Source organism: Gastrolobium bilobum, unplaced genomic scaffold (genome assembly GCF_033153095.1).
Source record: "Gastrolobium bilobum isolate Gb01-03AN ecotype WA unplaced genomic scaffold, APGP_CSIRO_Gbil_v1 utg9312, whole genome shotgun sequence".
Taxonomy (NCBI): Eukaryota; Viridiplantae; Streptophyta; class Magnoliopsida; order Fabales; family Fabaceae; genus Gastrolobium; species Gastrolobium bilobum.
Window position 1 is genome coordinate 310,534 of NW_026898497.1, and position 18,150 is coordinate 328,683.

General features: G+C 31.3%; 1 protein-coding gene across 1 annotated transcript; it reads left to right on the top strand.

Moving 5' to 3' along the window:
* The first annotated feature begins 5,161 nt into the window (after positions 1–5,161).
* On the top strand, positions 5,162–17,539 carry LOC133316866 (potassium channel SKOR). Its single transcript, XM_061518658.1, has 13 exons — positions 5,162–6,023; positions 9,904–10,128; positions 10,283–10,346; positions 11,508–11,847; positions 12,432–12,727; positions 13,743–13,823; positions 14,412–14,510; positions 14,884–15,105; positions 15,291–15,476; positions 15,606–15,681; positions 15,768–16,062; positions 16,923–17,044; positions 17,200–17,539. The coding sequence occupies exons 1-13, from the start codon at positions 5,698–5,700 to the stop codon at positions 17,439–17,441; spliced, it is 2,574 nt and encodes an 857-aa protein (XP_061374642.1). The 5' UTR covers positions 5,162–5,697; the 3' UTR covers positions 17,442–17,539.
* The last annotated feature ends 611 nt before the right edge of the window (positions 17,540–18,150 follow it).

The window sequence follows — 18,150 nt, forward strand, 5'->3', positions numbered from 1 at the left end:
AAGGCCTTATAAAGGCCACATTAGTTGCCCACACTATCAATGTGGGACTATATATCTCAACACACCCCTCACGCAAGAGCCCTTTGGGTTAGAAGCGTGGAATTGCACAAGCCCAATTTTTTATTCACCTCTTTGTGTTTTTTTTATTTTAATTCCACTTGAAAGTGGGGGCTGTGAGAATCGAACTTGTAACCTTATAGTCACTCAAGCTCTGATACCATGTAAAAAATCTTGGGATACACCATCCCAAAAGCTAGCTCAAAGGGTGAGAGTGCTCAAGGCCTTATAAAGGCCACATTAATTGCCCACACAATCAACGTGAGACTATAATATGAGCGAAATGAGTTGGGGCTTTTGAGTATTCTCTCACTCGTGTGTGATACTCTGGAAACCAAAAAATATTTCTTTCAAATTGATCATTATCTCTCAATATCTCCGGTAAAATAAAATGAGAGTGTGAAAAAATAATTGTCACATATTACTATAATTCCTTAAAATTAAAGGTATTCAAAAACTTTTTGCATTCTTGCATAAAATCTTAAACATTAATTATTTTAGGTTTTAATATTTCTACAGTGAATATAGATAAGTTATCATCAACATTCGCTCTTAAAACGACGTCGTTTTGAGTTGAAAAATTAAAAAATTATAATGAAAAAGACAATTATAACCTTGAAATAAATTATAATTACAAAAATACATTGATTTCCGTCTCAAAAAGACGTCGTTTTGGACTAAATATTGATAAGTTATCTACATTGACCGTAGAAAAAGCGAACCCATTATTTTAAGGAGTAATTTTAATGGAAAATATGTCTATGATATACAAAAAGTGTGTGATATCCGCTTTTTTTTTCTCTCTCTAGTGAGTTTCGCCTATTTTTTTTTTGTGTTGTATGAGATAACTGTTTCATACGACATGAAATACAAATTCCCCAATTTTAATTGTTGACTTCATTTATATTTAGAATCGTTAAATGCAAATGAAATTAATAACTAATAATAAAACAAACACTTATATTAATATAAGGTCATAATTCTCTAATTTTAAAATAGATGCAATATAAGTTTAACAACAATAATTAACTTATTATTATACTCATTATACAATCCTACATGATCTCGTAGACCAAATAAAGCTATTAATGGATAGGTATTTATGACTCCTCAATTAATTAAGGAGTTTAAAAGATTATTTGATTTAAGAAAATATTTTTTCATAAACTACAAAAAAATCATCTTATGTTTATTATTTTCTTATATGAATCTTTAAATTAAAAAATAAAATATTGTTTTTAATATTAATAAAAAAATATTTTATTAAAAAGTATTTCAACATCAACCAATGTGGGACTACATATCTCAACACGCCCCCTCACGCAAGAGCCCTCTTGGCTTGAAGCGTGGATTATGCAATAGGCTCAATCTTTGGTTTACCTTTTTTTGTGCTTCCACTTTAAAGTGGGGGGCGGTAAGGATCGAACCTCAAGCTCTGATACCATGTTAAAGAACCTTAGGATACACCACCCCAAAAGCTAACTCAAAGGGTGGGAGTGTCCAAGGCCTTATAAACTCCACATTAGTTGCTCTTCAACCAATGTGGGACTACATATCTCAACACAAATTAATGTTCATCTTTGCATTCTTTAATTCCCTTTTAACTTCAGATAAGTAGGCTTGAAAGCTAATACCATGACAACATTAATTGCATAATAAACGTTGAAATATATAATTAGCAGAATGTTGCATTGCATGGCTGCAAGTATGGCCGAAAAAGCGTTAATTGCATCTAAATAAATTATAAGCCAAAATTAGGTGCAGAGCTTCAGTGGCGAACGCACTAATATAGTGTTCAGTCATCGGTGTGGACAGTGGATGCCACACAAAAAGCCCAATCCCACGGCTATTTAACTGAAATGTGCCAGTGGTAGACATGTACCTAAATTTCCTTAGGAAACAATTATAATTAAGATTATGATAATTGTTGTGTTGTGGACTTAGTGGTTCTACATCCTCTAAGGTGTAAAACTTTTCCACACACAGACACGCGCCCCATATACATATACACTTTAATTATATTGACCATTTAATTAATTGTAAGATATAGTTTAATTTAATGCTCAAAATATTAGCTATTAAGCAAAAAAATGGATTAATTTAGTTCATATCCGAATCTCGCATGCATGCAGCTGATGAAATTTTTTTAATATACACTGAAACTACCGTGGTTCTTTCATTCAAAAATTGACATATGTATTAAATTTTTTTTATTTTTTTCTTTCTCTTTCCTCAGTCCCACCCAATCTTTTGAAGTCACGTACTACAATAAAGTCACTCCTGGAGATGGGTGGTTTTAATTTCTCGAATCAGATAGACATGTCACGTGGATAATTAAAGTTCATATCCAAAATGAAGTTTCTTTTACACGTGGATAATTAAAGTTTATTCAAATTTAATTGTGATTATTAAATGAGATAAAATGATAACGATCACTTCGGTCCATTTATATGTATAATATGCATTTGTTCATACTCATATTCTTTAAAAATAATTATGACTATATTTACCAAAAAATAATAATAACTATGACTACATAGACAGTATTTTGGTATAAGAAAACATGCACGGCTTAATTCTCGTTCTCATAATTAATCAAAAGGGTTTGCATTTATCATTTAACATGACACAACAAACTTTTTTACACACACAACATTTTGTGGGCCCACACTTTTTGAAAAAAAAAGAAAAAAAAATTACGGCACGCAAAACGAATCTCTATAACATTACACAATCACTTTTCCTATAACATACCTCTTATAAAATCCTTAATCAAAAGGGTTTAAGCCAGTTTATTTTTGGAATTTGCATTTATCATTTAACATAACACAAGAAAGTTTCTTACGCACACAATATTTTGTAGGGCCCACACTTTTTGAATAAAAAAAACTACGGCACGCAAAACAAATTTACAATCACTTTTCCTACAACATAACTCTTATAAAACCCTTTATTTTTACGTTATTACTATTATATATTTATATTTTATACCATAAATTTCATTTGAACTTTGATCTATTATATTTATGATAACGTTGCAATGCAAGTGGACTAGTGCCACTAGATGTGTAAGGCATCTAAGTGATTTGATTTTTGTTTTTGTATGGCAAAGGCACTTTATAACTTTTTACCCTATTTTGGAAAATAAGGAAAATTATTATAATGCTGGCCAAATTGTCTTTTTTATACAAAAGCTATATTGAGATTCGAATATATAATCTCTCATAAATTATCGAAGCTTTCACCACTAGTTCACGTATTTAATGATCAATTTTTTGTATCCTCTCATTTATTATTTAATATGATTATATTGCATAAAAAAATTTAATTATATAAAGATGATCAATAATAATAAAAAAAGAGATGAGAAAAAAATATTGTGATGGAAATTTATAAAATTATTACGGTTAATTTATTAATGATGATTACAGTGACAGGATTATGTTAAATAATATACTAGAAGATTAATTATTATTTAAAAAAAAAAACTTGAGCGACATACTGATTTCAAATGCAATTTTGCTTTTTGGAGTGGGCAGATCAATCTCAATAAATTTGATTGAGTTAGACAATGTGTTAAATGTATCTCATTGATAGTTGTTATCAATGACAACTAGTTAATTAAAAAAAAACAATGTTATTGCGACAGGAATTTTTTTTTTTTTCTTTGGTAGATGACAGGAAGCTTTGGTAGATGACAGGAAGCTTTGTTTTGATTGAAAATGTCAATCACCTTACACATTAATGAATAATGGGTATTTTGACTAATAATAGTTGAGTTGCGTATGAGAGTTGAGCAGATAAGGTGAAAGTATAAATTTGATCCTCTCTGGTATAACTTTTTGAGAAAAATTTAAAATTTTAATTCTAAACTTGTTCTAAATAGTAATATCTCGTGTGAAAGATATTTATAATTTATATATAAAAAAATAGGTCTTTTGTCTAGTAAAATATTTGACATCAGCAAAATCCAACTGGAATAGAATCGTGGATCCTGGAAAACCTTCTACGCACACGTGTTTATCTTATCAGCCGCTATCTTCTATTGCCCGTCAGTATACTTACAACCTTACTCCAACTCAACTATAACGACGAAGTAGATGCATAAAATAATTATCCAATAACAATATAACATATTAAAGATTACTGGTCTGGTAGGAATTTTTAATTTTTTTTTTTGTCAAGTAGAAATGATTCTAAGACCCATTAACATTTCTAAAATATATTTATATTTATACTTTAAAAGTGATTTTATTTTATTATTTAGATATATTAATTTTTTAAAACTCAATTTTCAAATATTAATTTAAAATATAAATTGATTTTTTTAACAAATCAATTATACCAAAATTTTCAAACAAATACCTGTTAGTGACAATATCTTTCAAATTATATATTTCTTAGGCTGTAAATTTTAAATAGAGAGGTAGCGTCAGCCTCAGCATTAATTAATTAAATGATCTACAAGGTAAATTGAGGAAGTTAAAACTTTTTAAGTATTTTGTCACTGGAAATGAAATTATAACCGTCAACCAAATTTATTATCATGTTAAAAAATGTATATAATATTAAAAAAATAAGAGGGCACTTTATTTAATAAATTAATCTTGTCTTTTTTTAACACGAGAACAAATTTAATTTCTACAATATGACGAATATAATTGCTTTTGTCAAATAGAGTTGATTCTAAGTATATGACTTATAAAGTTTTGAAAAATATATCTATTTATACTTTATTAGTAATTCTATTTTACCATTTAAATAAAAATAACTATTTTAATCTCATTTTTAAAATATTTATCCTAAACATAAATTTAATTTTTAACAAACCAATTGTACGAAAATTTTAAGGCTTGATCAACAAAGTCCGAAAGAGTTAGTAAATGAATTTGATCTCTTGCTATGGAAAAAAAGTTGTTGCTAAAGACAAAATTTACTTCGATAATCTATACACTTCAAAAGGATTAGTTTTGACTGTCTACTATTTGAAGAAACTCAAAAAGATAAAATAAAATTTTAAGGCTTGCAAAAATATAAAATCGATGTTAGTCACAAAATATATCAATTATATATTTGTTGGTCAGAAAAACTCTGCAAATGGGTTGTTTTTTTTAATAGTTTAGATCACACGGATTACATGGATGGGTCCTGATTAGTATATTGCGATGACGTGAACATCTCTTGTGTGAGATTCAATGTCCGCATGGGATTCGGGTATAAAACGGAGTTCCATTTCACCGGGATTTGCCAGAACAGAAGGCAACAGAGAAATTAAACGGCGTTATCTCTCTCTGTTTATCTGTCTCTACAACAGCTTCGTCCTCCCTCCTCCTTGATCCTTCTATCGTTTTCGTAACCGTCGTTTCTGCTCCCTTTACACCATAAACCCCTTACCTCCTTCTCCCCGTGATCCACATTTATCACGTGACCCCGTTTCCATAATATTACCAATTGTGGCTCTCATGAAACGGCATTTCGCTTCAACTTTTGATGCCGTATATATGCTCCAGAGAGACTATATATGTTGATGATTGCAAAAACACGACGTCGTAGATCCATCGCAGCAGATTAGGAAATAGAAAACCGATCATTCAAAAGGCGAATTCATTTTAACAATCCGTGTAATAAGGAGTTTCCGAAATGAGCGGGAAGAAGAGGGTGCAGTTGGCGACGGGGAAAGAGGAAGAGGAGGAGGAGGAGGAGGAGGAGAAGAACGAGAACCGAACGATGTCGTCTTCGAAATCTCTTTCTTCTGCTTCTTCTTCGTCGTCGTCATCTTCTTCGGACGAGAGAGAGTACACGGTGCAGGACCTACGGGACCGGATGAAATCGTCGAGAGGAAGCCGATTCGATCTGATAGAGAGCGAGTTTGGACTCAACTCGACTCGGAGGAAGTTCAGTCGCCAAGCTCTTCTCCATGGAATCCGAGACTTCTCCAAAGACTTAATTATTCATCCTGATAACAGGTTTAACTTCTCCCTTTTTTTATCTTCTTCTTGTTTCAATCACAATTAATTAACTAAATAAGTAATTAATTCCTCAGTTAAAAATTAAGGTTCGGTTAGTTACTTAATTAATTACAGATATTCGTTTCTCTCTATTTGGGAAGGGGCATAAAATAAAAAATAAAAAATAAAAAAATCATACTGGCCCTAGAATAACGGGTGTAGATTATGTATGGTTGTAATATGTTGTGTTTTGGTTGGTTGCTTTGCTGGTTTGTGGATGAAAGGCGCGGCAAGTTTGAAACTAAAGGGTCACCTCCCTCCTCATCCGCACACGTGGCATGTGTTGTTTTCTTGGGTGGTCCCCGCAATACATGTGCTGTGAATTGTGATCAATACATGATGTGATCAATACATGTTTAATAATTATGATGTCGAGATTTATTTTGGAAAAAAAGAAAAAGAGAGTATCATATAAATTTTTTAATACTGACATATATTATATCAAATATTTTAAATTGAAAGAATAAAAAATATAAATATATAAATATATATATTTTTATTAAGTAAACTTGAAAAATAATACAGTATTTTTATAATGAAAAATCGAAATTAACCCGAATAATTTAACATCAAGCCATGGAAATCAATTTAGTTGAACATGTATTTTATTTTAATATGTATATAATACTAATAACTAATAAATGTATTTTGTTTTGTCATGACCGCACAACTTTATTTTTTTCATTTTTACAAACTAATCAGATTTATTATTACAGTCCATTTTTGTAAGGTTTAGTTTCATTCCAGTTTTTGTATTTGTTCAAATTTAATGCGCATATAATTATTATTCAAACAATATTTCAGTTCATACATAAATTTTCGAAAAGGAAGATAAGACAATTTATAGGTGAGTTTTATATAAAAGATTATATACAAACTAATCTCTGTTTCACCCAAGGCAAACTCAGACCAGTTTTTTTCCCCTTAATTGCAAAAGATTAAGAGTCACATGGCATTTTCGACATTTACACAGTCCTTATAGTTAATTATGGATTGACACTTATAAAATTTTAATTTTATGCGCATTGTATAAGTATTTTGACTTTGAATTTGATATTCAGATAAAATCAAAAAATATAAATTAAAAGAAAAAATATTTTAAAAAAGAGGTATGGATACTTAATTCAAGTAAAATCTAAAAGTATATACTAAAAATATTTAGAAATATAAAAAGTTACGTAATTAAATAAAAAAAATTAAATTTAGAGTTAAAACCCTTGACGAATAAGGTGTATATTTTTCAAAGGAAAATACTTTAAAAAATATATCCACTCTCAGTGAAATCAATTCTAATTTAATATTTTAGAGCATATAGAAGATGATGTCTCAGTTTTGTCTTTACCATCCAAACCTTTCAAATATAAATTTTGTTTTCGTGTTCAGTCTGCATATTTAATAATGATACATATTGATACTTTTTTTAAAGTTTCAATTTTCCCCTTTTTTTCAAAAGTTTAGGGAAGTTTGTGTTGACCCGGGTATTAAATTTGACTGGCAAATCTGAATCACCCGATAAAGTATATGGTTTATGGGGCGAGCTAACAAAATTGAGGAAATTTTATTTTTAGACCTGATTAATTTGATCCCAACTGGATCCCAAGTCTGATAGGGTCATAATTAATTGATATTTTTATTATTATTTTTTCAATTTATCAAAATTTTGTTTAAAAAATATTTATTTGTTTTAATTAATGATTAATTTTAATCTTTCAATGTGAATTAATTTAAGCTTTTAATATAAAATAAATAAATAAATTATTAACATTGATATTTTTTATTATAGTTATATAAATAATTGAAAATCAGTTTAAGCATCCCACATAGTGTAAAAAAATAATTGAAATATTAATTAATAACTTCAAATTATATTAAAACTAATGTACATTCAATTTAACTTGCATTAAGCTAGTTTAAGTAAGCATAATTGACACGCACACGGTGTGTGGAGAACGAGGCCCAATCCTTCAGCCCAATGATAAGGTTTCCTAAATCCTAAGTGTAATCAAACTGATTGACAGAAACTTCAAACCAGTGTTGAGTAACACGGATCGACCCGATCGGGTCAACTAAATCAATGTTATTAAATCTGTTTTGGTTATTGATCTGGTTGGAATATTGATAACTGGTTCAACCGCATGACCCAATAAGTATATATAAATCTAAAATTATTATCAAAAAAAAAAAAATCTAAAATTTACATTAAAAACTATAAATATATACTTAAATACCTATAAAAAATGATACTAATTTCAAGTATTTTAATATAAAAAATAATAAATTACACATCATTGTTCAATAAAAAATCAATCAAATATATAATACTTGTGAGACTGGTGTTTCAAATTCAGTAGACGATATCTTTAACTATAAATCAAATCAAAATTCCTTGCATATTGAATAACGAAGATAATATTAGTGTTGTAGGTACATAATCTATGTAAGTTAATAAGCTACGGATTACTCAAATATTTCAAAAGAAAACAAACAATTTGTGTGTGAGAGTGAAAAAAGAAAGACATCAATTGATGAGAACAAATTAGTTTTTTTTTTTTTTTTTTATGAACTAGGTCGGGTCATCGGTTGAACTGACCGAGTCATCGATTTTTATAAAAACTGGCCAGGTCACATCGATTCTATAACATGGTGGGTCCAATATAAAAATCGGACAGGTTACATGACCGGTTTACCGATTTTCGAGTTGACCCGGACGGGTCGATCCGGTTTTTATAACATTTGAACTAAACTGATACATCGGTTATATAATCGGTCTCCGCGAAGCCGTGGATCAGCCAAGCATTGGAACTGTTGCAAATCGGTGCAACACGGTCGGTTTTGATAAAAACTAGTGACCCGACCCATTCATTAAAAAAAAATTGTTTCAAAAATAAAAATCGTAAATGATATATTTTTTTTAAAGAAATAAGTTATTCTATCTTTTTTTTTCTAGCTATATTTGTCTACCATTTTCCAACACCATTAATTCACAAAATAGTTTTTTTTTTTTAAACATTTGAATGATTTGTTGCTTATTGATTTATATAGATTATTTACTTATAATACTAATATTATCTTGGTTATGCACTATGCAACTAATATTGATTTAATTTATAGACTTAGAGATGTCGTTTATTGAACTTAAGCACCAGCATCACAAGCATTATATATTTGTTTGATCATTTGTTGGATAATGATGTATGATTTATTATTTTTCATATTAAAATATTTGGAATTAATATTATTTTTTATATATATTTGAGTATATTTATAATTTTTTAATATAAATTATAAATTTATATATATTTACTGGATCATATAGTTAAATTAGTGATTCACTAATTGAATCAATAACCCAATATCTCAATGAATAACGGTCCGAATTTAATAATATTGTGCGTATGTTAAATGAAAATGAATAAAAGAGATTGCAAATAGTAGTTTCAATATTAGAATATCATGATCAATTCACATTTACTCTTGTCAAGTCAAAGTCCGTATTATAAAAATTTAATCTAACGGTTAAAAGAAATTAAAATAAAAAATATTGATTAACCATACATTACTCATTTTACCACCAAAGGGAGGAATGGGCTGATTGCAGACATAAAAGAGTAGGATTTAGGTTGAATATGGGGCTGCGGGGCAAGCTTACTCTTACGCGAGTGAATAAGAAAATAGAAATGCACTTTATTAAGCAAAGCTAGAAGTAATCCAATGCATGAAATACTGTCTTGGCCAGTACGAGTCACGCAATAGGATGAGACTGAGAGTAACTGCAAACACAATTGGAAGATGAAATTGTTTGATGCTGAAGTTGTATTACTATTGATGGGCACTACAGGTGGTATCGGTTATGGACAAAATTCATATTGTTATGGGCAGTGTACTCATCCTTCTTCACTCCAATGGAGTTTGCATTTTTTCGTGGCCTGCCTGAGAATCTCTTTATATTGGACATCATTGGACAAATAGCTTTTCTCGTAGACATTGTTTTTCAGTTCTTTCTTGCTTATAGAGACAGTCGGACCTACCGTATGGTCTACAAGCGAACCCCTATTGCTCTCCGGTAAATTTCTTCTTCTTTTATTTTCTTTGTCTCTCTTTCTCTCTCCCTAATGATGTTCTTCTTCTTGCCATGATAAAACCAAAATTTATTTATGGCTTGTCTTGGGTGTGGATTGTTTTTCTAATTGATTTATGGCTTGTTTCTTTTCGTGCAGGTATCTGAAATCTAGCTTTATCTTTGATTTTCTTGGATGTATGCCCTGGGACATCATCTTCAAGGTTCTACTTCTGCCGGATAAAACCAAAATTTCTTGTGTACCTATACTGCTTACCTTGAAGAATTGTTTTGACCATATATAACTTACGATTTTAAAAATTGTTTTAAGATTTGTTACTTGCCTATTTGATCCTACAGAGTCTATACTTTGCTGATGTTAATGTTTTTATAATGCCTGTTTAGTGTTTACATTTCAGTGTAGTTCTAGGCTTCCGGCATATTTTTCACTTTGCAATAAAATGACAACTGTTAGAAGGAACCTTTATCCACATTTTACTTTTTCGTTAACTTTCCATTGAAGTTTTATTTTACTCTCTAGATTATCTGGACTTGATGCTTGTTTTGGAATGCTTAAATCATGGGAAATAATAATTTTTTCTTAATTTTCTCAACAAGCTACAAAAAATTAAAATGCAATTATTTTCTTAAGATAAATTATTCTAAATACGCAATTAGGATTTGGGATAATTAAATCATTTTAATATCTATATAAACTTAGGCGAGACAAATGTCCCCTTCAACTTGCCAACTATTAGTTGGTTGAACTGGAAAAAGACATAACTTGCCGTCTATTAAGGAAAGAAGAAATAAATACCTTCGTATCTTGACATTCTGTCTCAGTACTTGGAATTGAAAAGATAAATGGCCTTTTCTCGTTTGGCTCACTTATTTTGTTGTAATGATGAAGCATTTGTGAGCTTTTCATTATGTCATTTGGAGCTTAATAAAGGGAGTTTATCCCCTCATAGCAATGGTGCGTACCATTGTCCTTTTGTTGTGTTTCTGTTTTGTATCTAGTCACTATGCAAGTCAGTTACATTGATAGAATGCCTCGTTGGTTCACATGTTTTGGGACTTGAATGTATAATTACTCATGTTAGCAGCACTTTATTGTGCAAGAAGTACTGAAGCCTGTATTTAAATGTCAGAATTTTGTTCTTGTATGACCTACAGTGCAACTCATTTAGCTAGACACAAGACTAATGTTGGCTTTGTTTTTGAGACATGGCCTGCACAAACGAAGAACGGCATGTGTTATACCAACATGTTAACAGCTTTTGTTATGACTTCTGGTTTTGTAGCAATTTGTTTATTATTAAAGATTTTCAGTTCGTGGCTTTTAGCCTTTTACTCTAACAGCTAGAATATCCTTTTATGAACAGGCCTGTGGACACAGAGAGGAAGTAAGGTACCTTTTGTGGATCAGATTATATCGAGTGCGGAAAGTCACGGACTTTTTCCAGAAGTTGGAGAAGGATATACGTATCAATTACATTGTTACTCGGGTTGTGAAACTTATAGTAGTTGAACTCTACTGCACCCACACAGCAGCCTGCATTTTCTACTATTTGGCTACTACCCTACCTGAATCCCAAGAGGGGTACACATGGATAGGAAGTTTAAAACTGGGTGACTCTAGTTATTCACATTTCAGAGAAATCGATATTTGGAAGCGCTATACAACATCTTTGTATTTTGCCGTTGTTACAATGGCTACTGTTGGTATTTTTTTTTTCTCTTTCTCTTTGTTTAATGCACAGAGCAATTATTTTGTTGGTCATTAGTTATCGATACTCTGTCTATGTTGTGGTTTGTTGCCATTATTTACATAGCCACTCCTAAGCCCAGAAATCAGAGAGTTATGTTAGGTAATTGATAGCCTAACGTAGAACTTTGACAAATCTTTAAGATGTGGATCAATGAGTCTTCCTCTACCCCTTTTTTAGTCAGACAAAAATGGAAGATAGTCTGATCAAATAATCACTGAAGAAAATTGTAGGAGAAGCCATTAAAAAAGATAGTTTGCGAACCTTAGTTGGTATCTGACACAGTTGTTACCTTGTCAGTATCTGCTTAAGTTTTTCTAGGTTGATGAATGAACTGACAGTTATTAGAACCTCTTCCTTGAGTTTCTGGATATTCATTGATCATATTTGATAATAAATATTATAATCGGTTATACTTTGTAGATCCATATATTATTCATAGATCTCTATATTTTAAGATTGTTTTCCAAATATTGTTATATCTTATCTCTCTTGAAACTTCTTCTGAATCGTGTTTGTGATATTCTTTTTCTTCCACAGGCTATGGAGATATACATGCTGTAAACATGAGGGAGATGATATTCGTAATGATATATGTTTCGTTTGACATGGTTCTTGGTGCTTATTTGATTGGTAACATGACAGCTTTGATAGTCAAGGGATCAAAGACTGTAAAGTTTAGGGACAAGATGACAGATCTTATGAAATATATGAACAGAAATAGACTTGGAAGGGATATCCGGGAACAAATAAAAGGCCATGTGCGCTTACAGTTTGAGAGTAGCTACGTTGATGCTGCTGTTCTTCAGGACATCCCCATTTCTATTCGATCTAAGGTAAGAAGGGAAAGAAGAGGGCCTTGAACCTCATTTATGGTCAGTTACAAAAGTTACCATTGTAATTATTCCTATTTGTTTCATTTTCTAGCAATATTGTGGTTTCCACACTGCTTCTAAATGCTTTTTGCCATTTCTTCACAATGTATGTAGCAGATATTTGTCATCTGGAATCAGTTTTGTTGATTTTACTCATGAAGTTCACTTATATTTTGGTCTATTCAGGTTGTTGCTGTCAGATTTGTGATAAATTCACAACTAGTAAAGGGTTGGTTAATTTGTTAAGAAAGTATACGATAAATATGCAATGAATGATACAATTTGAAATATCTTGAGTTTGCTAACGTATTTGAATACATAAAAGGAAATCTCATTCTAGTGTAGAAAATGATTTATCACTTTATTAAGTTCCTACTGAAGCTTCTTGAAAACATTTCCACACAACTTTTCTGAGAATAAGTAGGATACAATTTTAGGCTCTAACGGATTGACAAGCTATATTGTTTATTTTCCTTGCTGTTCACTTATGAATTATGATAGATTAAACTTTATTCATTGGAAGTTCCTTTTTCAGTTATTGTAAATTAAGGAAATTGATAAGGATCCCGATCATATCATAGTGTTGGACAGATTCAGTTTTCTCTATGTTTTAATCTATTCATTTAGGTAAGGTTTCTTTTGTAACATATTTTCTATTTATTTCCTTTGACTATGCCCTGTTCCTACAAATTTTCTGCTGGAGTTGTAGGCCGCCTCCTTTTTTTGTTGACACCTGGTTTTCAATTTTTCTACTTTTGTGGGTATTTGTGCCTTGTCGATAAAGTAATATGAGCTTGAATATTCCCCTTTTCATTCAATTCTGCTCAATTTTCAGAGCACTGGATGCTTATTCTTAGATTAATCCGAGTCTGATAAAATATAGCAGTTAGGATACACTTTTTCATTATAGAGAAGGACATTTTTTATGTTTCCATCATTTTGGTCTTGAATCATTTGGTCTAATTACTTTTTGCAGATATCCCAAACATTGTATTTGCCATACATTGAAAAGGTTCCTCTTTTTAGAGGCTGCACTTCAGAATTCATCAATCAGATTGTAAGTAACCATTTCCCCATTGTCTAGAAAGTTAAATTCATGTCAAGATGAAATGGCATCAATACTATCTGTATTTTTGGTGTACAAAGCTCTCTTTTCCTTTTTGGAATTGATGTATAATGCACAAATTACAACTAAAACTGAGGGCATCAGCACTTTCTATCTGTTTTTTATTTGACATGTAATTTTTTGTTGTATAAACTTCAACAATGGAACATGTATATTTTCATGCCATTACTAAATGGCTATCAGTGTTTTATGTTTTGTCCATTGCATTTATTGTTTTCCATGCAATTTATGTGCTCAACAAAAATTTCTTCCTTGAAAGACTTGAAGGGACAATGAATGCTAAATGGACAAAGTCCTGTCCTTTTTCTACATATTTCTACCCATATACTGAAATTGCCACCTCTACTTTCGAGGTTGAAATTCGTATTGATAAAAAAATTTGCTAGTATGGGTCTCGTCTGCGGAATGAATAAATAGCTAGTGGTACTTTGTCTAATAAGAGTTTCTTCATCATCAATTATCCTTTCCTGCTTGTGGTATGTTGAAGTGATAATAATTTTTGTTTCCTCGATCTTTCAGGTTATTAAACTGCATGAGGAATTCTTTCTTCCAGGGGAAGTTGTAATGGAACAAGGAAATGTTGTAGATCAACTATATTTTGTCTGTCACGGTGTGCTGGTATGATTTTATATTTCCACAACCACTTCTCCATTTGTTAAATTCTCTCTTTTTTTTCCCTTCTCCCAGGATTATGATATTTTTAGTTATAGCTTTTGAGTAATTTAAATTATAGACATGCTGGTATTTATTCATACCTTTCTACGCCTGTGACATGCAGGGCGATACTGAATTTTCTTATTTATATTGTATCTCCTTAATAAAGTATTTTCAAGAACAGCGGGTCCGATAATTCTAGTTACATGCTTTATCATATCTTCAAAAGTAGATAGGAAACTTTTTTTGTACGAATTCTAGAACTACTTCAAAAGTTTTTCACAGAAGATGAATTTCATTTAATGTTTATTGAATACTGGAAGCTGTTTCTATACAGGAGGAAATTGGCACAGCTGAAGATGGGTCTGAAGAAACTGTTTCACTTCTTCAACCTAACAGTTCGTTTGGAGAAATATCTATTCTTTGCAACATTCCTCAGCCATATACTGTTCGTGTTTGTGAACTTTGTAGGCTCTTGCGGCTTGATAAACAATCATTTACAAGTATCCTAGATATATACTTTAATGATGGAAGGAAAGTATTAAACAACCTTCTAGAGGTACTAACGTTAGATATATTATTTCTTACATCGTCCTCCCTTTAGTAGAGTTTCTGACATGAATTAAAAATGCATTATGCTACTCTCTAGTTGAACATGGATGAATGTTCTGAGTTACACATTTTAGGATTATACAATTTTTTCATTTCTGATCATGAGACAGCTAAATATTTCTTATTTTCTAGGGAAAAGAGTCTCTTAGAGGAAAGCAGTTGGAGTCAGACATCTCATTTCATATCGGAAAGCAGGAAGCTGAAGTTGCTTTGAAGGTCAACAGTGCAGCTTTTAATGGGGATCTCTATCAGCTGAAAGGTTTGATTCGAGCTGGAGCTGATCCCAACAAGACAGACTATGATGGAAGGTCTCCTTTGGTAAGGAGCTTGCAACCTCTTCATTAGTTACTTTCTCTTCATCTATCATGATGCTTGTGATTAAAGCAACTTAAGGATTCTGTTATAAAAATGCTTGCCTGATACGAACTTTTTTTGTTTTTCCATTAGCATCTTGCTGCATATAGAGGATATGAAGATATCACACTTTTCCTTATTCAAGAAGGTGTAGACATCAATATCAAAGGTAATTGTCTAACTTATCAAATATTCATTATTACAGAACATAAATTTCATCTGACACAAACATCATTAATGTGGTAATTTTTATAGATAACTTTGGGAACACACCCTTACTTGAAGCCGTTAAGAATGGCCACGATCGGGTTGCTTCTTTACTTGTTAGAGAAGGGGCCTCTATGAAGATAGAAAATGCTGGTAGTTTTTTATGTGCAGCAGTTGCAAGGGGAGATTCAGATTATATTAAAAGGCTTTTATCTAATGGCATGGATCCTAACTCTAAGGACTATGATTACCGAAGCCCTCTTCATGTTGCTGCAGCTGAAGGTTTATACATCATGGCAAAGTTGCTATTAGAAGCCGGAGCTAGTGTTTTTGCCAAGGACAGGTAACATTCAATACTCATTTTGCATGTTCATGCTGACATGAATTGTGTTTGCAATTAGGGAACTTTCGTACTTCCCTTGAAAAATGAAAAGGGACGTGCTTATTTAAGTCTGCCCAAATTCACTAGTGCACTTGTCTTTATATTTTGATACTGGCAGTGTGCATGCACCCATTTGTGTGTGTGTGTATGGTAACAACAACTGGAAGCCTGTCATGTCCAGAAACCATATGATTTTTGTTTGTATTACTGTCATATTCTGGACATATAATTCCAAAACCGAATTTCATCATGGTATTGGCAGTATAATCTTGACTTGGGAATGGGACCCCACTTATGTAATGCATGTGAAGAGAGAGATAAATACAAAAATTTCATATGATCAGGTCATATGAAATTTTAATACGAGAGGATCCACTCCCTTTAACCTGTATACATGGTGGCTACCTTGTCCGACTAGTTTTCCTTTTCCTTTTTCCCCACCCTTTGTAAATAAGATGCAGTAAGTTCGACACACACGTATAAGTGAAATTTCTCTTTCTCCTTTCCCATATTTTCCCTAATTTCAGAAGTCTTAACTGAGCCCTTAAGAATATATTTTTTGTTTATTGTTTCTTTCCTTTTTCATTAGGGAAAAGTGTGTATAATTTTGAAGGATGTAAAGTTGTGTCATTTTAAGAGAGAGAAAGAGATAGATAAAGGAGGAGAGAGAGTTGACAAAAAAAAAAGTTGTGGGTCCCACATCTTTGTGAGAGTGAAAGGATGTAAGTTGTGTAATTTAAATGTATAGACACTTTTCCCTTTTCATTATTACATAAAAGCGTAAACCAAACTTTTGGTTCTTTTTCGTTTCATACAAACAGATGGGGAAATACCCCGCTCAATGGAGCCCGAATGTGTGGAAATAAGAATCTGATCAAGCTACTGGAAGATGCAAAATCTGCTCAATTGTCAGAATTTCCATGTCCTTCCCAAGAATTTACAGGTACTGACATATTGTAATTTTTTTAAAAAAAAAAAATCTTATTCCAATTTAATGTGCATATCCTTTTCTTGTTATGTCTGCGCATCTCTATTTTTTCTAGACTCTAGATCATCTATTGCTGTAAACTCAACTATGAAATCGTCAACCATTTTCAGATAAAATGCACCCAAAGAAGTGCACAGTGTTTCCTTTCCACCCGTGGGATCCAAAAGAACACAGAAGACATGGAATTGTATTATGGGTTCCCCACACCATTGAAGAGCTAATCAAAACAGCTGCAGAGCAGATGGAATTTTCTAGCGATTCTTTTATTTTATCAGAAGATGCTGGTAAAATTACTGATGTGGACTTGATCAAGGACGGTCAGAAGCTATATTTAGTCCCGCAAACACGTTAGGCTTTCATATTATGGCTCTTATATCACCATATAAATATGTTCCTTGTAATGTGTTACCACCATTGTCCGTGCTAATAAATAAAGTATTTAATAATAGTGGCACCACACATCAAAGCTCGCCAAGAATTAGTGAAAAAAAGAAAGAAAGACGAATAATCAAATTCCAACTTCTTTGTAGTGCTCGTTAAAAAATCTCGAGAAAAAAAGAAAAAATCCTCCTCTTTTTGCCCTCAACTCTCTGCTTTTCTAGATGGGAAAAATATATGTCATTTTAAAGGAGGTAAAGTTATGTCATTTCAAGAGAAAGAAAGATATAGATAAAGGAGGAGAGAGAGTTGACAAAAAAATAAAGGTATGAGTCTCATTTTTTTGTGAAAATAAAATGATATAAGTTGTGTCATTTAAAAGAATAAACACTTTTTTCTTTCTAGATTGTTAAAGATTTGAAATTTGATTAAATCGCGTCCAACATCGGATTAATTCAATAATAGTTAACATATGTTAGGAGATGTATTTAACTAATAATAAATTCGATTCAAACTCAGTATCTTTTTATATGTAAACTAAATAACTAATGTTCGAAATCTTAATGGTCTAATTAATTCAATTTTGATTTTGAAGCTCAATATATATATATATATATATATATAGATATATATTAATATTGATATTAATATAATCGTGTACTTTTAATTCTAAATATAGAGAA